The sequence below is a fragment of the Ursus arctos genome, unplaced genomic scaffold (assembly GCF_023065955.2).
Source record: "Ursus arctos isolate Adak ecotype North America unplaced genomic scaffold, UrsArc2.0 scaffold_28, whole genome shotgun sequence".
NCBI lineage: Eukaryota > Metazoa > Chordata > Mammalia > Carnivora > Ursidae > Ursus > Ursus arctos.
In genome coordinates this window covers 22571956-22595223 of record NW_026622963.1, presented here as the reverse complement: position 1 = coordinate 22595223, position 23268 = coordinate 22571956, and the positions used below count along the sequence as shown (strand labels likewise).

Sequence of the window (23268 nt, the reverse complement as noted above, 5' to 3'; positions counted from 1 at the left end):
TCTCACTTGCTAAGCCGGAGCCTGTTTCAGAGGGGCAAAGCCCTCCAGAGTCATCCCATCCTGTTTGCTCTCCCCTGGGCCCCCTCTGATCTAGAAGACCCACCCCTAGTCAAGCACACCCTTCAATACACAAGACAATGGCCAGGCTGTGTCGATTATAGAGGTCTCAGCTTAACTGGAATACAAATACAGAGAATATTAACTGGAATATGTGGGCCCAGCAGAAGTTCACCATGATACCTGTAACTTTAGTAAAATAGCAGGTGCATGAAAGCACCTGCTGGAGATCCTGGAAGAAGGGCTTCCTGAACTAAGTCAGGGAGCCAAGTAAATGATCTTCCTCTCCATTCCGAGATCCACAGACACAGAGCGTTTCCTGGAACTGGCTTCTTCATTCCCCATAAGTAGTCCCTGGAAGCCACATGGGGAAGCCACGCCGAGTGCACAATCGCCCCTCACTGACCCACCTGGAGAGACAACCTCTCTCCTCCAGGAAACTCATTTCTGGAGCCCACACCGAAAATGGCCTCCACACGGAAATCCAAAAAGTTGAGTCTCCTTAAAAAAATCAGTCTTGTAAGCTCATAGGTTTTGGTTCACAGGTGATGCTCATGGAATCATTTGGTTGGGGAAGGCGGGAGATGGTACATGACACAGAAAGTTAATGGTTACCTGCCATGGTTTGCTTTAGTCTTATTACTTCAAATGTTAACTCGTTTGCGACTGCCATAAATAACTAAATAAAATCCTAGAAGAAATGGAAATTTGTTTCTTTCCATTTTCTTGAAATATTAATCACTGATACAATTAACTATGGATTGGCCTCAACTGCTCCAAAGCTCTTTCAACCTGCTAATTAAAATTTGCCCTCACTACCGAAATAAAAATTCTAGGAAACCTTGGGCTTCTGAGCATTCTCACGGGATGAGAGAATCCCAGCCACTGAGTTCCAATCTCCTGCTCCACTTAATAAACAAAAAATGTTAACAACATACATTTTAAAAAATCAAGTGGCTTCATAAGGTAGACATTGTGAGTCGTCCCACGACGCGCAATGAACAAGAGTTTAATGAGCTGTTAGCAGCGTATCTTCTGGGCCTGGAGAGTTTAACTTCTCCCCCTACTACAGAGGTTGTGCAAAAAGCAGTAAGTATCACAATCTGTGCTCAATGGAGCTGCCATTCTCAAACGTCTTCACCTTTACAGTCTGTAATCCAAGCTGCTCTATGAGCAGGCAGAAGAATCCTGGCTAGCTTCAAAACTCCCTCATCCTTCCATTACTTCAAAGGACAACCCTTCCCCACTACTACTTTCACATTAAGTACCAGGAGTTGACAGATGCAATCAATTTAATATTTCTTTCTGCCCATTTACATTACTTATTTGTTTCAGCAGTTCCTCTTTGCCACGAATCCTTCCTTCGCCCATTCATGTCTGCATACTTAACATAGATTTAATATTCCTTTAGGCCAAAGATCATACACTGAATTCTTCTTTGACTGGAAGACAGAAGAAACAAGGAGAGAGGGAGGATGTCTGGAACCCCTTCATTCTCATGGACAGTTCCAGGGAGCAATTCTCAATAAATTATCAAAAGCTTAGATCAGCACCCCCAAAGTGGGGGGAAGAAAAGGAGGAGCAACCAAATGTACTGAGCCCATCCTGGTTTCAGACACTGGCAGTCCCTTTCCTGACTTTGTATCATAGAACTCGCTTCATAGCCCTGTGGTGGAGCAGGGAGTCTAAACCAGACACGGACCCCCGAGACCACATTTCATAAAAGTCATGACATGAGTAACAAACCAAAAGTCCACCATGCAGAAACCAACTCAAGTCCTTTGAGGGCAAGAATCACATCTTCTACTTCTTACCTCCTACGGCACTTGGTGGACATGTTCCAGTTTGACTTAGAATCCTCCCACCCAGACAGGCAGGCAGAAACCTGGGAGTGCTGACTCCCAGTTTCTACCCTGACCCCTGCAAAGGCAATCTCTTTGTTTCCCCAAGGCTGAACATCTGGGAAATGCTAAGCCCTCAGAGAGGAAGTCTTTTTTTTTTTTTTAATCAAATTTAAAGTGGAAACCACCAGCTTCCCACTACCACCCCTGCCTCACCCATCAGACACTTAAGGGATAGAGCTTCTGAACAGAGCTCCAAAAGTCTTTTCCCATGGAACCAAAGCTATGGGCAGTAGCTGGCTAGAAATGATATCTAAGACAAACAGGCTTTGGGCAGGTTGGGGGGCAGAGGAGGGGCTGCTGGTTGGGACCTCAACTACCACCCAAATTTTTGTTTTTATGAAATAATATGCTCTACATTCCAAATGCCTTGCAAAGTTTTGGAGTGCAACCCATTCACAAGTTGAGGTCCCATATATACAATGCCAGGTAAATAGTATTGAGCAAATGTAGACATCCTTAATGAAAGGTCTCGATTTCACTTGAGGCAAATATTCTTTCCATGCAAAGCCCCAAATATGGGGCTCTCCCCCTTCTCTGCTCTTAGCACTCTCTGCCTCTCCTCCTCTTTTGGCCAAAATTCTGGAGTGCCTCATTACACAGCACAAATTGTCTCTTTCCTGTGGAATGTCATGTGTTTTATCTTATCTCCTAACAAAATCACAGGTTTCTCTCATATTGCCTAGCATGGAACTTGCACTAAATAGACCAATGAACAGAAATCATAGAAACGTTGGCCAAGTAACAAATGTGAAACCTGCAGAGACACATCGAGATCTAACTTAGATGTTACTTACAGTTCAAACCTCTTCACCACCATCCCTTGCCGCAGGAATGATATGTACCTAACATATCCTCTTTCACTTCATTAATGACACTGGCTTTCTATTAACAAGAATGGTAAGCAGGAGCAGGAGACCCAAAATAATTCGCAACACAGCAGAGGTCAAGGACTCACCCAAACCACACGCTCCCACCTTCACTCCTGCAATTGCTCTTCAACTCACCCGACAGTTGGTTTATTCATTCCAGCTAGAACTGCTTTGGCCACCCAAAAATATTTTATCAGTCCCTTTATAAAATTCCTGGACTAGAGTGATGCAAGATTGGTGCCTAAAGTGCAAAACTGAACGGGTGCTCACTCTCCCACCTGCACTACCCTGAGTAGAGACTCCCCAGTCTATACATCCCTCACAACCCAGCCTCCCCATCTTCATGAGAACAAAACTACTCAGATGGCACCCAGAGTCAAGCCCATGCGGGAGAAGGACTCGTACAGAATATCTTTTCCATGCGCCTCCCTCTGGCTACGAGGGTAGCAAACCGAAATTTACAAATAGGGCTCAAGTCCTAACCCACAAGTGGTTTATCATCTGTTTGCAGAAGGACACAAATGGCGAAGAAACAAGGTTTTCTGAAACAACTGTTAGACTACAGAGGGAAATAATCACTGACCAAAGAACATGGGAATGTCCTGATAGCAGCACGAGTGACCTGCAGATACTTAAGCCTTCCATAAGGGAGATGTGGGGAGGGCTCATGCAAGAGTGGACTTGAGCAGAGCTTTGAAGAGCAAGAGGACAATGGCTGGGGAGAAACCATGAAGAGCGCGGCAATGTTTGCACCAGCTGAAACTCGCCATGTGTACGCACCAAAGCCAGATTGCCTAGGACCAAAATGCACAGCAAGACACACCCAACTCTCCAACTACTGAGAAAGTATTTTAATTTCACTAGGATCATTCTAGAAGTGCTTCTGAGTCCAAAGCAACTCAGCAGTATCATGGTAGACATCAGTCACTTGCCATGATAGCAGGAAACTCTTGCTGGGCTATCAGTTTGCTCAGATTCTGGATGAGGGAAAGCTTACTTTAGTTGAAAAGAATGATTTAGATGAATTTAAATTCATTCAACATAATCGTGTTACATCGGTGTTTCTCTAAGTACTTATGAATAATTCACTTTGGTAACAGCAAAAGCCAGACCAGAATAAGTCACTTCAAAGATACAAGACTTAACATAAATCCTACTGATTTTCCTACCCTCAACGCCTTCTCTAACCACTTTTATTTCTTTCTACCCTATCGCTGAGATGCTTCGCCAGCCTCCTATCCTACATCTGCTACCAGCCCATCAGAGCTTGTGAATCAGAGCCACCTCCTGGGACCCCACAGCCTACCACTCTCCAGTCCTGTTCCTAAGGGTAGGGCCCATTCAAAGAGCAGGTCAACTGCTTTATGCCTTTGCAAGTCGAGAATGTTTCCATTTCTCTAGCAGTGGTGACTGAAAACCAGGGCCAGGGGACCCATCCCAGGTTCCCAACACCCTACTCTGCAACAGTGAATCTCAGAGCTGGAAGGAAACTCAGGGCTCACTTGGTTCAACAGATGAGGAGACCAAGGAGAGGCGAGGTGAGGTGGCTGGCTTCTGGCCACTGAGCTAAGGTGTAGTGCAGGAGGTCCGATCGGCGCTTTCTGCAATAAATGATGATGCTCACATGTATACAATTTTCATGCAAACTCCATTTGATCGTTGAGGCTGGGCTGTCCTCTTCTGCTTCGACATTTGATTGGCCAGTCACTTGCCTCTCCAGCCTGGCTTCAGAGGAGAAGGCCCCTTAGGCTTTGCCCAGTAGATGATATCAGTAGGTTCCTAGACTATCCCTCATATAGGATGTAGGTTTGCATTAACTTTGATACAGTGGAGGCATCTGAGACTAGAGTTACAGGAGGGTGAAGAGCTGATGTTAGGAGAGTCCATGCCTCACACTTTTAAAAACGCATGACGTACCCCAGGCTTGTTTACACACACACAGTCTCAACTAGCTCATTCTGAACGAGTCACAAAAACCACTCGCCTTTTATCGATTAGCTGGAGTGGGGTCTGAACACCATCCCAATTACCATTTCTCTCTAATGACCACTTAAATGCCTTCTCTGGCAGCTCTTCATCTACACTCTGAGGCTTTCCATGAACACAGTGCCCGGCGAGATAGAGCTGCAGGTACCCGGATGAGCGGCAGAAACCTCTCGGTGGGACCAAATCAAGTTGAGGGTCTGAAGTCCCCCACCCGTGCAGTGTTAACCTGAAATTCGGTGGCTCTTCCTGGGGCACGGGAACGGGCAGAAGGTACAGCGAGGGGCGCCTGGGTAGCGCAGTCGTTAAAGCATCTGCCTTCGGCTCAGGGCGTGATCCCGGCGTTCCAGGATCGAGTCCCACATCGGGCTCCTCCGCTGGGAGCCTGCTTCTTCCTCTCTCACTCTCCTGCTGTGTTCCCTCTCTCCCTGGCTGTCTCTCTGTCACATAAATAAATAAAAAATCTTTAAAAAAAAAAAAAAAAAAGAAGGTACAGCGAGGCATGGAGAGCTATCACAGTGTGGCCATCGGTAAATCTAACACCAAATTAATCCTGCGTGACAACTTTCCCTTGAAATAGTGATGTGTTAAGTCGGCTCTGCCTGTTTTACCAACTGCCCATCCATAAATCCTGCTCTACTTAAGCACCCCCAGACTTTCACCCTCCTAATCACCATCTCTGGCATCCAGTGACTTTTCCAAGGAGAGTTTTTCCCCCAGCAAACAAGAAATATTTTTGAGCTAAAGAAGCATTCTTTTGAGAAAATTATACATTCTCGGAATTCCATTCATAAACAACTACAACGTCAAGATCTTTTGAGCCTTGACTGTCTGTGAGCCTAAAAAAAGGGCCAGAGATGAGGCAGGGGAAGAAAGGGGCAGGAAACCCAAAGATCTCAGAAGGTGACACCATGCCACCTGGACCATACCACCTAGCTGATGCTGCCTAGAGCAGGCATGAAATTATAGAGGAATTAAAAGGTGTGCGATGCTGCACCCAGGCTCCTCTGTCTCTCCTTGCAGGTGGGAGAGAGGACAAGGTACATGTTCCATGACCTTGCTTAAAACCCGTTCCAAAGCTTCTTTGACACTGTTACTCAAAACCCTTTAAAGGAAGGACCTATGTATTATAAAATAATCCAATCATTTCAAGTTCACTGTGGAAGAGAACAAAAAAATATATCCCTACATCCTATCTGAGGGATAATTTAGGAACCTACTAATATCATCTACTTGGCAAAGCCTAAGGGGCCATTCAGAGGTTAAGAAATCAGAACGGAAACGTCATACTAGGTTACAACTCCAGGAACAAAGCTCATCTCTTCTGGACCTAGGGATCTGCCTAGTTTCCATTTGTCTCCATATTACCACTAACACCTTCTGCGGGGGCTGGGGGTGGGGTTCCTAACTCGAACACTACGGCTCCCCAGGAAGTGTTTCTAATAAGATCAGGCTTCATCTTGCCGTTTTTTGTATCGTAGGCTATTTGCTCCCCAATCTTCCTTTATTGTTTTCCCATTCCTTTTTGCTACTAAGCCCAACTCCCTGGTCTCGGCAGCTGCTAAAAACCATCCAGGCACTTTGCATCTATCCGGAAATCCAGAATGGCAGCCTCGGTTCATAGATCTGCGGCCAAGGGCAAATGTACGTGATCACAGCTGGGCCGTCCTCCCCGGGGGCCCCTGGGCACAGTGGGCTCGGGCCCAGGGGCTGCGGAGTTGGTCTTGCACGCAGGACGGCGGGGTCTGCCTGCACAGGCTCCGGCAACTACAACCTCACATGCTCCACCCTAGTCCCCTCATTAGAACTTGCAAAAACAACAGCAGAGGCAGCTACACGCTGGGTCTGTCTGCACAGCCTTTGTACACAAGGCTACGAGTATCAGGCAACAGAGTCCCCAAACACGCCGCCTCTGTTCCCATCCCACGTGGATTCCGTGAAAAATGGCACGAAGAAAGGAGAGAGGACCGGGTGGTGGTTTGTGACCAAGGCGAAGAAACAAAAAGTGACTTCTGTCCAATAATGAGATGAAACAGAAGCTGGGCTTCCGGGAGAGGGCCTGACATTCCTGCACAGCATTTTCCCACCCACCTGATCCCCTCGAACGGAAGGAAGATCTAAGGCAGGACACAGAGAACCAGTGTTTGTTTCCTGCACTGGGGGCGAGAGCAGGGAAACGAAACAAAACAAAGCAGCCAAAACAGGGGAAGAGGCTGGGAGGCTGGGTGGGGGCATAAAGTGGTATGCACACGCAAGTACACACACACACACACACACACACACACTCCCTCCGCTAGCATCACCCAAAGCAGAGAATAAACAGGCACATGCTCCAGCCTGGAGCAGATGGTTGGCTACCTTTACTATGTGAGACCGGCAGTTGTCACAAATAAAAATGTACATCCTTGTTATCTCTACCAAAAACTGCGCCCACTGTATAACCACTTTACTGCTCTCTGCAAAAAACACATTAAAAAAAAAAAAGATAATATTTAATGTTAGTATCAAACAAGAATCTGATTGTGGATATTTCTTAAACTCTTCCCAACACCAAGCTTGCAAGCAGAATCAATTCGTCGGGTTTGATAACCAAATAAATAGAGTTTACATGTAACTATAGAGGCCCCACTGGCATCCTGATATAGACATATGTACCTCACTGAATGTTCTTTAAAGATATAGCTTATCTGGACAGACACAAGAATTTGAACAATTTGGATTAAATTAGCAAGAACCACTCCTACACTATGCCATGCTATTTATGATAATTGAATTTTTGCAATTTAGAGAAAGCAATAGAGAAAGACCATTTAAGATATGGCAGTAAACATACACGGTCAATCAGTTTAATGCTCAGAATTCTAGACGGTCTCCAAAGGCAGCTCTAAAATAGTTTAATATTTAAAAGACTAGCAATGGCTGTCATCTTCCCAAAACCTACTATGTGCTAGGCAGTCTGTCTGGGGCCCTACAAGTTCTGTCCCTGCCCATCCTTGTTTCACAGATGGAAGATGAGGCCTGGAGGACCCATTCCAGCACCTGGGAACACATGAGGCTGATGAATGGAATCCTCTCGGTTCTTAAACCTTTGCCATATGATTCCACTTGTCCATATGGGAACATGTAGTGTGTGTGTGTGTGTGTGTGTGTGTGTGTGTGTGTGCACGTGCACGCGCATGTGTAAAAGAGGGGTGCCTGGGTGGCTCACTCGGTTAAGCTTCTGCCTTCGGCTCAGGTCATGATCCCGGGGTCCTGGGATCAAGTCCCGCATCGGGGTCCCTGCTCTGTGGAGAGTCTGCTTCTTCCTCTGCCTGCCACTCCCCCCTGCTTGTTTGTTCTCGTTCTCTCTCTCTCTCTCTCCCTCTCTCTCTCTCTCCCCCCGACTGACAAATAAATAAAGATCTTTTTAAAAAATAAAAAAATAATAAAATACATCCCATTTTGTACAAAATTACATTTTCTTGCAAATATCAATGTTAATACGCCACCATGGTCCACAGGGGAAAAATCACAGGTGCAGGGCCACCTAAACGTGCCTGAAGACAAGTCACACAGAGGGTGGCAGGCATGTGACGGTAGCTGCGGTCTCCACGGAATCCACACTATTGTCAAGGATGGATACCCTGGGAATCTCAGGCATGCGGCCCTACCTAGCCAGCCCCGTGACATCCTAAGAACTGCAGAACAGCGGCCAAGCGGATACTGCAGGAGCACGCTCTTCCCTGGAGGGCCACGCTTCCTGCCTGTGACTCCCCCTTTGCCACTGGCCCCAGAAACCCTCAGCAGTCCCTGGCCTGAGATGACAACCACCTCCACCAAGCTCTGAGACTTGCGAGGCTCCCATGCCTGCTCCCACAGTGCAGTTCACACGGTTACGGGGCTCTGCGGAGCTACATTTCCAAAGACTGAGAAGACAGGCCAGATACAGAATAGAACCCAGAATGGTCTAGATTTTGGATTTTGACCAGGGGCTCCTTCTTCCACACAAAAGCCTTCTAAATTGCTTCAACCCAGATTCCCAAGTTATGCACGGTGATAAACAGCTACCTGCTCTGTTTAATATCCTGTGTGTCAGAAAGATCGCATCTCCTGCTACCAGCATTCCTGGAACACCGTGGCTGTCTTTTGTTTCTCCCGGTCAGGGGAACATTCCGTCGTAGGGTGGTGCTCGGAGACCCTGCTTCCTACAGCCTGAGTCCCAGGAGTCACCCTGTAGACTAGAAGAAGGTATGTTTCCAATTCACGGCTTCCTGCTTCACCACAAGCCAAACCTAACTTTCAAACCACCCTGTGCACCCAACTTGAGCAATGCAATCTAGGACAAGGTTAGCCACGGGCCCACACGATCCACGTCATTCCCACTCTCATCAAGAATGTCACACTGGCATACACACAAGAAAAGCAAGATAGAAATATTAATGTAACAAAAGAGGCGTTTTAGGAGTAGGAAGAAATCAGGACAATCTTAAAAGTAGGCTCAACTGGTGAGACCTGAAGGGACTCCAGATACTTCCAAATACCTAGAATTGCAAAAATTACCCTAGGAGAGTTATTCTGAAAGCCTCTTAACTCTCGAAGATGAGATCCTTATTAAAAAAACAAACGTCTGAAGGGAGCCCAGGAGAGTGACACCTTAATTAGGAGACAATGAGCCAAAAGCAAAGCTGTGCAGGAACCAGGCACGAGAGCTAAGAGATCGGAATGGGCTATGAGGGGTTCCAGAGAGCCGTGGACACAAACGGATTCACCATCTTGGTAACAAGGGTCGACAGTCAGGGAGAACAGAATGCGATCTCCATGCTTGACTATAAAAGGCATAGAAATGAGGCCCAGGGGCATGTGACCCCCTTCTAAATAAAGATCACCCCCACACTGGGAGCAGCTGACCAGAGCAGGGGCCTTCCAAGGGAACAGAGACAAGCTTCTACCGACAACACAACGTCAGAGCCCGCTTGACGGACCGCCTTCTTGTCCACGATCCACAGGCCTGTCTCCGCTCCAGCTGGAAATGCAGGTCCCTCTCCCTCATCCACCTGGGGCAGTCTGGAGGGCCACAGCACCCAAGCACCTGGCTACCGACCACACAGCATTTCACAGAAAGAAATACCCCTCACGGGAAGCTTAACACTTGAAGGGGGAGGAGGAATTAAGAAGAAATAATGCACATCGCATGTATGAGGTCTCAGGGCAGAGACACTGTGCCCCTCACCTCACCCCAGTGCAACAAGTGATTTACAAACACTTACACACGCCCCCCACTTGTACCTGGCAGGCCAGGTGTACCCATCTATAAGAAAATGAGGAAGAAATCCATAAGAAAATGAAGAAGGGGAACCATTCCACTCCACACACCAATACTGCCCTGTGAGAAGTATCTGATAAACAGGAACATGAGAACCTGTAAATGGGAAAAAAAGGTAGAACTGTGTTTTTTATGCTACCTGCCTTCGTTTGAAGTCCCCGATCTCATCAGTGAGATGGCCGTGAAATGTTTTCCTTTTGTCAATAAAGGGAGCCACTTACTGCCTTCTCACGCCAAGGCTCCAATCTGCTATTTTCCTGGTTTCTCATTCGGAAGGCGGTGGGAAATGCAACAGACTCCGGGACCGCTGTTCCCAGTCAATGCCCTTTTAATTGAAATAAGGCTGCACCACCAGCAAAGCCAGTTTCCAGCACAGCCAGGCTTGCCACCTTCACGAATTTCCTGGCAAAGACCAGGCCTTCCCACGGGCAATGCAGTGATTTGAGTAGACCACAAGCTGTTGGTCCTGTTGGGTTAAGAAGTACTAGGAGACAGTAAGTTTAGTAGTAAGTTTTAGATTTCTTTCTTTCTTTCTTTCTTCTTTTTTTTTTTTTGGTGGGGGGGATGTCTAGATCTTCAATCAAGTACCAGAAAGTCCCAATGGCAAACAAATACCAGACACCACTTAGGTAATTCACCGGGCAGGAAGAGAACCACAAGTCCCGCGAGAGGACCCACCCCTGTTCCCTCCCTGGACAGGTCGGCCTTCAGCATACAGCTGCCTTACAAAGTAATGAACAGTAGTACCACAGGCCTCGCCTCAACTTTTAAGATGATTCCCATACTTCTCTCCACCATCGTTGGCCTTGACTCGTTCTGACAAGGGCAGGAGAGGAAGGAGCTACTACCATCCATGGTTGACCCTCCCTGCCAGGGAAGAGCTGGAGACAGTTTTGGTGACAGCACTCCCGGGTAGCAAGGACCGACCGGGAAAATGACACAAGAAACATCCGCATTTCACAATCCTTGAATCTTCTGGCTTGCCGAGGACTGTCATTACACACTGATCTCTGCTCAAGCGGGGGGAAATAGATCTTCCTGACCATAAATCTTTCACAAAGCAGGTGCCGCACTCGCCCCTGAGGTGACAGCCATGCTCTCCAAGACTCAGAGGACACGCCCAGAACTGACTGTGCGATGTGAAAGGGGCCACTGCCAGGTTTCTCTGTGGCGAGAACGGCACCACCGCATCTGCAGAGTCCCAAAGTCCTCCGCCAACGGGCACGGAATCTGCCCGTGGGGGCAGCCAGCTGGTTAGAGCAGAATCGCACCATCATGGGCCAAGGATACTGCAGGCAGAAGGCTGGGAGGTGGCTTGTCCGGGGCCTGGCCCAGTTTCATGAGAGCTCACAGGCTCCTACTACAGTATTTCAGGTAAGGGGGCGCCTATCGGTCAGAGTGTAGGTTAGGGAGTTCACTGGGCTCAGCCACAGGTGCAGGGAGGCTGGAGAGAGGCCATGTCACTAAAAGGGCAGAGGGGACAGCGGGGGATAGCAGATTCGAGAAACATTTGCGATGGAAAGGGCTTGTCATTCAATTGCAGGAGGAAGCATCCAGAGGACACCCAAGTTTCTGACATGAGAGCAGGGAGCACAAGAATGCTGCTCACGCGGGGGGGGGGGGGGGGGCGGGGGATACAAGGAAAACAACAGGTCAAAGTGAGGAGACAGAGAAGCCCAGCAGACACAGACACGCCCACAGGTGTCTGGACGGGAATGGATTTGTGGGTCTGGGGTTCACAAAGAGGTCTAGGCTGGAGATGATATTTGCAGACCAGGTACAGACAGAAGGATGTTGAAGCACCAGATGGGACATCCTGGGGGAACAAGGACAGGGAAAAGGGGCCTAGGATGGAAGTCTGGAGACCACCCTACCAGGTATCAAAGACCAAACCAAGGAAAAGGGGCCAGCAAAGAAACAGCTGTAGAGACAGGAGAGAAGCACTATCAGAAGGCAGGGGAGAAGGACTCCCGAGCACTGAATGTCAGGGGCACCAGTTACGTTTTTACTGAAAGGAAAATGCCGTACAAAACTTTTTTAAGGGTCAGTCACTTTTTAGGAGTAACTCAAGGCTCAATAAAACCACCCGTCCAGGGGTGCCTGGGTGGCTCAGTCGGTGAAGCGTCTGCCTTTGGCTCGGGTCATGATTCTGGGGTCCTGGGATAGAGCCCTGCGTCACGGTCCTTGCTCAGGAGGGAGTCTGCTTCCCGCTCTCCCTCTGCCCCTCCACCCTGCTCATGCTATCTCAAATAAATTTAAAAAAATCTAAATAAATAAATGAAACCACCCCTCCAAATCATAAGACAGCAGAGAAATACAGAAGTGTGCAGGGAACCCATAAAGTCGTCCTTTCCTTAGTGGGGCTGTCTATGAAGCTGTCTGCCACCACACAGTCATGATAGGAAAGAAGGAGTTTAAGGGAGAGCGTCAAGTAAAAACTGCGTATCGGCACTCCATAATTGAGTGTTTCTCCGTTATGTCAAAAATTTCACACACATCCTTGATTTGACGTAGCTCTCCAGATGCTCTCGCTCCTTCCATAGGCAGCCCTGTGAAGAGCAACTGAGTGGGATTCTTCCACACTTCATGGTTTTAAATGGCCCCCTTAATGCTTATGTTGACTTCCAGGTAGACATTCTGTCCAGACTCAATGCCCTTCACCTGGCTCCTCGAATGGCTCATCCGAGTCCTGCTGGAGAGGGGTAGGAATATCACAGCACCACAGTGCTCAGCCGGAGATGCGATGGGGGGGGGGGGGGAGAATGCATGGCCACAGGACAAGTACTCTAAAGGGAATGTGGGCCCCACCTATAATTTCAAATGCTCTAGAAGCCTCATGAAAAAGTAAAAAGAAGACAGGTGAAATTAATTTAATAACATAGCTTACTTAACCTAGCCGGTCCTAGATATTATCATTTCAACACGGAGTCAATATACGAAATATTAAGGAGATACCTTACTTCTTCTCCCCTCATACTATGTCTTTGAAATCCAGTGTATTTTACACTTAGAGCGAGTCTCAATTCGGACCAGACCACGGTTCAAGCACGCAATAAGCCGCGTGTGGCTAGTGGTGGCTATACCACACAGCACAGGTCTAAAGGGACTCCGTGGAAAGGGAGAGTTGCAATTCAACTGGAAAATCTCTAAGAAACCTGCCCATGCTGGAGTTTTCCTGAAACTCCGAGATGAAGGGAAGACAGTTTCCTTGAACGCTGTTCATCATTTTCAATAAATACTCCCTTGTAAAATCGCAGAAAAAAGTGAGCAGGGCTGAGACAACTGGTGGGGGAGAAGGCTGCAGGGTGTGGCCTTGGGGAAGCAGGTGTCCAGCCAACAGGCCTGTCAGCATCAGCCGTACCAGCACCAAGGCCCAGTTTCTAACCCCATTGGTTTTTCTGGTGTTTTTCCTCTTTTTTTTTTTTTGAGTAGTCCAAGAACCCTATGAGAAAGGCAGGATCTCTCCCAGATGAAGAAACAGAGGGCCAGGCAATTTAAATTACTTGTTCATTCCTGGTCGCAGCTACCAGACCTGGACCCAGAACCCAGGCCTCTTCCCTGCTCCCGGCTTCTTCAACAACCAGCTGGTCAGAAACAGCCAAAAATCCACAGCGAGGCCAAAGTAAATATCGTCTGAATCACTGAACACGTGCCCACCTAATGACTTTTTAAATAACACCTCCCTTTTGTACAGAGCTTATGAGTTTTCAAAGCAGTTTTGTGCACATGTTTGCTTACCGGTAAGGAATAATACGGGACTGCCCTAAGGAACATTCTAAAGGTGCCCAACTATGGCCCAGGAGGACTGGCTGGTCCAGGGTCACCCAGGCCACTTACACCGCATCCAACATCTTCCCACTATACACGATGTGTCCCCTGATGACGCCGTTTTCTTTTAAAATAAAATTTTTAAATGTCAAGATTACTTAAAAAGGTATTTTTGTTTTTTTCTCAAAACCAGCGGGTAACCTAATGATAGGGTACAGTTTTAATCAATCCAAAATGGGACGTTAGCACAGTACCTTCCTCCAAGCCAAGCCAACAGGGACTCTTCAAGAGGCCTGATGGTGTTCTCGGCCATCCAACATTCTGGTTACAGCCAAGGAGACCCCTTCCCTAATTAATCAAATGTTCATGGACCCACTGGTGGAAAGAAACCATCCTTTTCCCAGCTTCCATCCTGGCTGGACGGATAACAGAAAGAACAGCTACCTGTGGGGTCTGGCCTTTGATTTGTTTATTTTATACACTTCATGGTTTAGGCAAGCCTACCAATTTGGGATTCCTTGGCTCTTCATGACTAGCTAGAATACATGAGCTCCTTGGGTCTTTAACTGGGCCAACCATTAAATAATAGCTATTTATAGCTACCACACTGACTTCTAAACCAAGGAGAGGAACCTTCCTGGCCAACATACCTAAACATTGCTGAAAGCAACACGGCAAAGGCCCAGACTTGCCTTCTAATACCACACAACCTGGGTCTCCAGGTAATTGATCACAATAATTCAAGAGTTTGGTTACACTCGAGAAAAATAAGCCTATTGCTGATAAATAAGCAGCTTCAAAATATCACCCCCGGGGCCCCCAAGGGCAGTGAACACATTTCAAAATTCTTTCACGAGGTGATTTCAGGAGATCTGCACAACTCTTTGGGGAAAAAAGAAGAAAAGGAAATGGAAGCCCAGGGTGTACAAGTGCACCCACTACACAGCTACACGGACAAGCTGAAGCTGGGATTCCTGGAAACCGGCCCAGGGCTCTCCCACCTTGGCAAGGTGCTCCGTCATAAGCCAGCACACCTGAGCATCATGACCATCACTGAGGACCAAGGATGGGTGCAAGTCACCACCTGCACAGGAGGTGAACTGAATTTTGACTTTCCCTTTATTCAACCATATTCCAAGTAGACTTATACTAAGGAAGTCCTGCCGTACCGAAAATGTCTTTTCCCGCAAAGGATGAACAAGTTGATACATAAGCAGTCCCTGACGGCTGGGGCTTAGGCACCTCCAAAGCACAGGTCACCTTTCTCATCGAATCCAAAGCGCAAGGTCAGCGAGCTTCTGGCCCAGAGGGCTGATGGATTATTTCTAGGGTATGATTTGATGCTCTTGATGGCAGCCACGCCACGGTCCTGCCTTCCCTGAGTTCCCGGATGCAGAAGGAAACCAACCAAGACCCCGACCCGTGCCCCGCAGGCGGCCTCATCCTCAGTGCGACACAACCGCACCCTCCCAGCAGAACCCCCGGTGGAAGCCGCGCATTTGGGGGGGGGGGAGGCAAGGGAGAGCAGGGAGGGAAAAGAGAAGCAGAGGGGAAGCCGCACCCGCATCGTCCTTACTTTTCTGGCAGCGGTTTGTAGTCCAGCAGCGGTAGTTGTACTCGTTGTTGATGGTCGTCTTCTCGCACAAGGGCTTCTCCTCCATCGTCCCCGGACACAGGTCCCCGCATTCCTTTGGGGGTTTGTTCCCCACGATGTAGTTATTGGACACCGCGTCCAGGATCAGGGACCAGTCCACCGTGGAGAGGTAACAGAGGTCGGCATTTTTCTCAATCCTGATGGCCCCCCGAGTAATGTTCCTCAGATTGTAAAGCCCAATATCCTTGAGATTGGTCATCTCAAAGATGACCAGGGCGTAATTGTAGAAGAGTTTCCAGCCGCGGATGACCGTGAGGTTCGGGAAGAGGTCCCCGAGGCTCTCGAGGCCGGCCACGCGGAACAGCAGCAGGTACTCGGTGATGACCGTGAGCTTGGGGAAGCGGTAGCTGCGGTAGTCCTCTGCCTTGGAGATGAGCAAGATGTGGAGGTAGCCCTCGATCACCGTGCAGTTCTCCAGACGCTTCAGCTGCTGATAGTCGTTGCGGATGTCGATGCCCGGCCCGCAGACTGAGGGGAGACAAGAGGGCAAGGGCGGGACATGTCTGAGTTAAAAGGAAATCATCTTTAGAACTAGTCCCAACCCACAATATGGCCAGTTTTCAGGAAACCTATATGATTACGATTAAAGACAGAAGACTCCGTTCTTCGCCACAGACTCACGTCAGGGACTGGCTGTCAGCCGTCGTTCATGAAGTGTCTACACCGGGTCAGATGTTGTGCAACACACTCAGTGACCATGGGAGATGCCATCCCCATCCTACTTATGTGCAAACCACAGCTTAGAGCCCAGGGTCACACCGGAGCATGGATGAGAGTCAAGGTTGCAGTCGAGGCTCCATAGCTGCCAGGCTGCACACTCCCCATGCCTCCTGCACAACCCCAGGGCCCAAAGTCTGAACAAACAGCTCAGCAGCCAAGAAACAACAACTTACTACTGCATCCAGCCTCAAGGACACCAAGCAATAAAGTCTACACTGCAGAACAGTCACCGTGACCTACAAAGTAGGGACCCGAAGAAGCAAGTTCTCACATTTCTTGCTACCATCTGACATGGGCCAGGTGGCCTTATTTCTTCCCCAATACTGTACGAATATAGATACAAAGTCTAATTTAACAGAAAGACAAGAATGTGTGATTTCTATGAATAAGAGGTATTCCATCCCAACCTTAATATTTTATTAAGCATGAAGACAATCTTCCTATGGAAAGGTTTGGTAACAGCAAAAAGACAATAAAAATCACCAATATCCCAACATCCAAAGATAATCACTATTAACAGTGCCTATACCAGTGATCCTTTCTCTAGAAGTAATTTAAGTAAGGTAAAGGAAATCAGACAAGAATATCTTCCTTCACTTAATATGAACATTTTACCAAGTCAATAAATGTCCTTCTATGTTATCACTTTAAGGAGATAGTAATTCTAGGGTATGAATATGCACCATGAGTTCTTTTATTTATTATTTTTTTATTTATTCATTTGAGAGAGACAGCGAGCATGAGCAAGGGGAAGAGCAGAGGGAGAGAGGGAGGGAGGTCATCTTTAGCTGACTCTGCACTGAGCTCAGAGCCCAATGTGGGGCTTAATCCCGCAACCCCGAGATCGACTTGAGCTAAAACCAAGAGACGCTCAACCGACTGAGCCACTCAGGTGCCCCTAGTTTTTGTTTTTGTTTTTGTTTTTTAACCAATCCCCTATTGTTGGATATTTAGTTTATCTCCAGTTTTCCCACATCATAAACAACATGCCAGTAAACATTCTCGGCAAATATTCAAGACTATTTTCTTGGGATAAATCCCTAGAAGTAGAATTGCTGGACCAAGGCATCTACAGATTTGAAGGGCTTTTGATAAAACAGCCTCAATACTGGAAACTTTATTTTTAAAATACTAGACACATACACAGACACACATACACAAACCTTGGTTAATATCCTTTCTTATGATTTAATAATCCCAAGCCTTCCATTAAAGCTTCTCAGACAGAGTCAAGTTTTCTGATTGATGTAATTCATTAATTTTTGGAGCACGCAACACATGTGACATTGTAAGAGATGCAAAGTAGCTGTGTCTGCCCTCTGAAGCGGCTTGTGGTGAAGGCCAGGAGCTAAGACCCATGACAAACAATTGTTGTAAGAGGGCAGAAGGTGGTCAGTGGTGTGCACAGTGAAAATCCACTCTAGATGTGACTCGAACTAAGCAGGACAGACAGACAGGAATCGAAGTAAGCCTTGGAGCTTCTGCAGAGAGAAGGTCCTTTCTATTGCAGTGCCCATGAAAGCCCTGGCTCCTGTAGGATGGGTGGGATTTAAAACTGCGTATTAAGGGGTGCCTGGTGGCTCAGTCAGTTAAGCGTCTGTCTTCCGCTCAGGTCATGATCCCAGGGTCCTGGGATCGAGCCCCACATCAGGCTCCCTGCTCAGTGTGGACCCTGCTTCTCCCTCTGACCCTCCCCCCTCTCATGCTCTCTCACTCTCTTTCTAATAAATAAAAATCATTAAAAAAAATAAAACTGGGTATTAACATTCCAGAGGCCAGAGAAAAGGGAGAACAAGATATACTCAAGGGACAGCAATGCTGATGGCCAGGGATGTAGAGAAGAGCAGAGGAAATGAGTTTGGTAGAGTTCAAGTCATACAAGGTCACAGGTGGGGATGGAAACTTTCATCTCAGGAATGAGGCCCCTCTCAAGACTCTTGAGTGAGACAGAAGTCCAAGGGAGGCCTTTTTTGGAGGAATATTCTAGCATATAAGACAGTATAAGAGAGAATCAAAGTGGAGCAGGTGAGGGAAAAGGGAAAAGAGGTTCAGCAGGGCTTAGAGCCATAGACAGGAACTAGACAGAGAACTGCAGGCAGAGGAGGGGGTCCAAGGGACCCAAGAGCTGAGGAGTGGGCAAGGCTTGAGAACCTAGAACCTGAAACGTCATTTGGTCCAATTCCCTTCTATCCCTGATGAGAAAATGAAGCCTCTACAACAGAGAAGAGAATGGGAGAAACCAGCACTCTGAGAACCTCTGAGAACTTTCCATGCCGGACAAAGGCTGTGAAGGAAGCCTCGTTTCATTTTGTTTCACCTCATGAGATGCTTTCAACAGTACCTCACACTACATAGTACCATCAGCACTTTGAAGGTGAAGAAGCAGATTTGGAGAGTCAAGCCATCCTTCAGAGTAAAACTTGACACATAGTTTCTGTTAGCATCCTCACCAACCGGTTACCCCCAAACCACTCCACGGAGCTTCTGCCCCAATCATGATACCAAACCACTCTTTGCAAAGCCCCTGATGACATTATCAAAGCCAGTGACCATTCCCTGTCCTCATGTGACTTGACCCTTTCAGCCACTTGACATTGCCTCCTTCTCCAGGCCTCTCTGATCGCACACACCCACTCGCCTCTCTTCTCCTACTAAATGACCTCTAAATGTGGACCTCTGGCCCCAGCCTCCCCATCTCTGTCCTCTCACGTGGACAAGTGGCCTCCTATGCCAACCATATGCTGGATGATTGTCAAATGCGTGTCACTGGCAGCCCCAGAGTTGCATATCCATCTGCCTACTCAACCTCTCCATTTAGGTGTCTAGTAATTCATCCCCTTCCCCCCACAAACCCACTTCCTGCACTCTCACAGCTTGGTCGGGGCACTCCCGTTCTCTGAATTGCACGTGTCAAAAATCAATGGGTCATTTCTGATTTTTGTCTCCTCTTACACTGCACATACCCAGTCCTCTTGGGCCTCGTGCTAACTGCAGTGTCAGACAGAGACACACACTTTATGTTCCCACTTATACGTAGAGTTGAAAAAAGCCAAATGCGTAGAAAGATGAGTTAGAATGGTGGTTGTCAGGGGCTAGGAGGTGGGGGAAGTGGGGAGGTGCTGGTCAAAGGGTACAAACTCTTAGCTCGAAGATAAATAAGATCTGGGGATCTAAGACACAGCGTGGTGACTGGAATTGACAATGCGGCATTCTTGGAAGTTGTTAGAGGAGTAGATCTTAAATGTTATCTCCACACACACACAAATTATACTGATTTAAGAGGATGGAGGTGTTAACTAACTTTATCGTGGGAATCATTCTGCAATGGATACACGTATCTAATCATCACAAACTCACATATACCCTAAACTTACATCCATTAATGCTAATAATATCTCAGAAAAGCTGAAAAAAAAAGAGTCCTCTTGGCTCCAGCTCCCAAGCCTGTGGGAAGCTGGGGTGTTCTGCCCACCATGACGCCCCACTTCTTCAGGTCACTGTTCCTTGACTGGCCATCCCCTTCCCTCCCAGTGCATGCTGCCCTCCTCTGGCCCTCTTCTAACCTCCGGTCTCTCCCTCTGATCTCTCCCCCTGCAGTGTCGGCTCCAGGAGAAGGGGGAATTATTGTCCATCTCAGCCACAGCGATGCCCCCAGTGCCTGAAGCATGACTCAGTGCCTGGTGCGCACACCGTTAATTCCCGCGTGGGATGAACGGACTGCACCACACCTGGCTGTCGCCACTGCTCTAACCCCGACCCTAACCCGGAGCCACTGTCATCTCCGGCCTCCGCTACAGCGACACCTTCCCCATGGTCCAGCCCCTGTCCCCCCCGTCCCTCCCTGACCCAGCACCACTCCACAGGGGCTCATCTCTGTCGACTTCTACCTCATCTGCTAGTACGTTCTTGCTCAGCATACTGCGGCCACCGAGCTCCTTCCCTCCTCATCCCCTGCTGTCTGGGGTGCTTCCATGGTCACATGGATGCCCCCCATTCTCATCCCGTGGCTCGCCATTCTCATGTCACCTCATCAGAGCTTTGAAAGTCCCCCTGAACTGCCTCCCCCACCCCCATTTCCCTATTTTACCACTTCCACAGCACTTTTCATGCGTGAAAAGTGTCGGGACCTGAAAGGACGTGTTAGTTGAGTGATCACTGTCTATTACCCATGCCTGTCTCCCATGCCAAACCTCCGGGCATACAGCAGCTTCGGTAAGGACGTGCTGCCTGACCGGGGCCAAGGTGAGCCTCAGGGGGAACGGAGAGAGCAAAGCATCTATCAGATATTTGCCACCAGACTACTCTCAAAAACCAAGAAATAGCACCCAGTGATAGCTTCAGGTCAGTGACTCATTGTGGAAGGCTTTTTTGCTTTTGCACTATTCATGTTTTCCTATGCCCAGCCTAAAGCTTTGTATTCCTTCTGTGTCATCATAAATTAAGTGTAATAGTTTGCTCTTAAATGATAAACAGAAGTCTTTATAAAGCAGTACTTGGATGCAATCTATTATTATTGTATCCAATGTGTGTCTGATCACACTGGAAGGTGGTAGGCAACAATGTGTTTGCTATCCTTTCCCACAGACCAGAAAATTCAGTACCCGGTGAAAGAGCATGAAGACTCGTAACCAAAGTTTGCCAAACTTTTATATTGCAATCCAAACAGCCACTAGGAAAGAATCGGCTTCCCTCTGCCTCCAGCTCCCCGGCCTGTGTAGACCACTCAGTTAACAAGCCACGCGACAGAGCTGGAATGGAAGGATTCTCCACGTGGAAGAACGGCCAACACCCTGGACACTTTCCTCCCATTTATAGAAGAAAAGAGGAAAAAAAAAAGTGGGAAGAAACTAACCACTTATTCCTGAAGAGAAGACAAGCCCAAGCCACAATGTGCGAGGCAGGACCCGGCCACCAGTGGCTTTGGATCCTGTTAGTGATACTGGCGGCCTTGGGGGCATTTTGTGATAGGAACCGAAAAAGGAAAACCCAGCTGGACCAGGAATGATAACACAGTGTTCAAAAGGCACAAGCCACAAACAGGAAAGAGAATACAACATGCTTCATTGGTGCCGTGAAATAATACAAGCACTGAGGGAGTAAATATTCCACACGGCGCATGAAAGAGAGACACACCCTTGCTACTACTCACTGATGATTAAAAGGAAATTGCAAAACACTGTTTCTCCCTTTTCAAAGCAAGAGATACCCAAAAACTCGACTTTAAGAAAGGCACTGGAATGTGAGCTCTCAGGCTGGCCCTTAAAGAATCATCGAAGCTTATGGAAATGAAGGCAAACAGGAAGCAGAGGGAAAGAACGCAGTGGAAGGGAGGGACAGCGGGCCTGGGCAGCAGGCGGAAAGCCCGTGAGCAGCAAGACAGAACCAAAACAGACAGAGGACCGCCAATGTGGGAGCAGAGGGCAATGGGAAGGGATGAGGGTGGGAGGGGCAGGGAGGCCTGGTACCCAAGCCAGGCCCCCTTGGAGGCAGGCAGGTGAGGGTCTGGGAGGTAGAAATCACCTTCCCCAAAATAAGATTTTTAAATGAAGTCTTTCAGCTGAAAGACCACTGCTGCCAATAAATTCCTACATATTTTTAAAACATCCAAAGGTAGAATTTCTGCTCTAGGGACTTAAGTGAATGGCATAAACAAACTATACATATTTGGGAAATAAATCCCTCAGATCTGCTAATATAAGAAGGGTTAATAACAAGCATTTGCCTGAGAAAACCCCCAAAAGAAAACCCTAGCACACTGGGGGATTTTCTGGTAGAGAATAAGCCACGTATCTAAGGATGTGGAAGAGATGCAGAAGCAATTCGGTGACAGCTTTAGTATATGCTCTATGCTAAACACAGTCTTGTGTCCTGGAAAAAGAAAAATGGGATGTCTTAGGTCTGAGTCCTAAGGCCATTTACAGACTCCTGCCCTCAAGAGGTCACATACCCTTCCTAAACCTGCAAAGTGGGCTGTTCACACGTACCCTAAGGAAGCTGTCCTAAAGATCAGAGAAGTGCTGCAGCCAGCACAGAGCTTTAGACAATGTTACTACGTAAATTAAATTCATAAAAAAACATTCATCCATTTCGTTGCCCCAAACTAAATATTATGTTGATACAACAAAGAGTGAAATGAACGAATTCGCTGATTAGCCTTCTGACACCAATTCCATTAAAGATGATCAGAGGTAGGGGCGCCTGGGTGGCACAGCGGTTGAGCGTCTGCCTTCGGCTCAGGGCGTGATCCCGGCGTTGTGGGATCGAGCCCCACATCAGGCTCCTCTGCTATGAGCCTGCTTCTTCCTCTCCCACTCCCCCTGCTTGTGTTCCCTCTCTCGCTGGCTGTCTCTATCCTGTCGAATAAATAAATAAAAATCTTAAAAAAACAAAAAAAGATGATCAGAGGTAGTTACCTAATTAAAATATTTTTAACTCTGATCAACTCTTTAAAATATGGGACAGTCTTAGCTTATGGATGGAAATAAAAGACTTCGGGAAGCATCGATAGTATCATCTTACAAAAGGTAGAATGAGTAAAATGATAATCAGTTGTCACCTCTGGTTCTTGTTAAGTCCAATATAACAAAACCTTTTTTGTCACCCTGGCACTGGCCCTCTATACAAGTTCTTTATGTCCCTTAAAATGAATTCTTTGGAACCAGTAAGTTAGTTCTACAAAAACTCTGGACTCCATGAAGGCCACGCTGGTTTAAGAGGTTAGGAGAGGATTCATGTGTAACTGAATTTTGGACAAGTGGACAGAGCAGTCACCTTTCTAGCCAGTGGCAAATTAAATGAGGTAAAATTTTTATCAGGTCAATGAGCAGGGCTGCAGGACCACAAAGAAGGGGGCCCATGACTCCCCATCTCTGGGGAGGTCAGGAAGCCATCTCAGAGGAGGGGATCCCTGAGGATGGTCTGAAGAATGAGCACGGTCTTGCCAGGAAAGGCAGGGGGCAGGGTGCCAGGCAGAGGGAGGGGCACACGCGTGGAGGTGGCTGGTGGCAGTTC

General features: G+C 47.7%; 1 protein-coding gene across 1 annotated transcript in view; it reads right to left on the bottom strand.

Moving 5' to 3' along the window:
• Window positions 1-23268, bottom strand: part of IGF1R (insulin like growth factor 1 receptor) — a 296305-nt gene that overhangs the window by 228116 nt on the left and 44921 nt on the right. The window contains exon 2 of the mRNA XM_026510374.4: window positions 15460-16005. Coding sequence (XP_026366159.1) covers window positions 15460-16005 — 546 coding nt within the window. The remainder of the gene's footprint in view (window positions 1-15459; window positions 16006-23268) is intronic.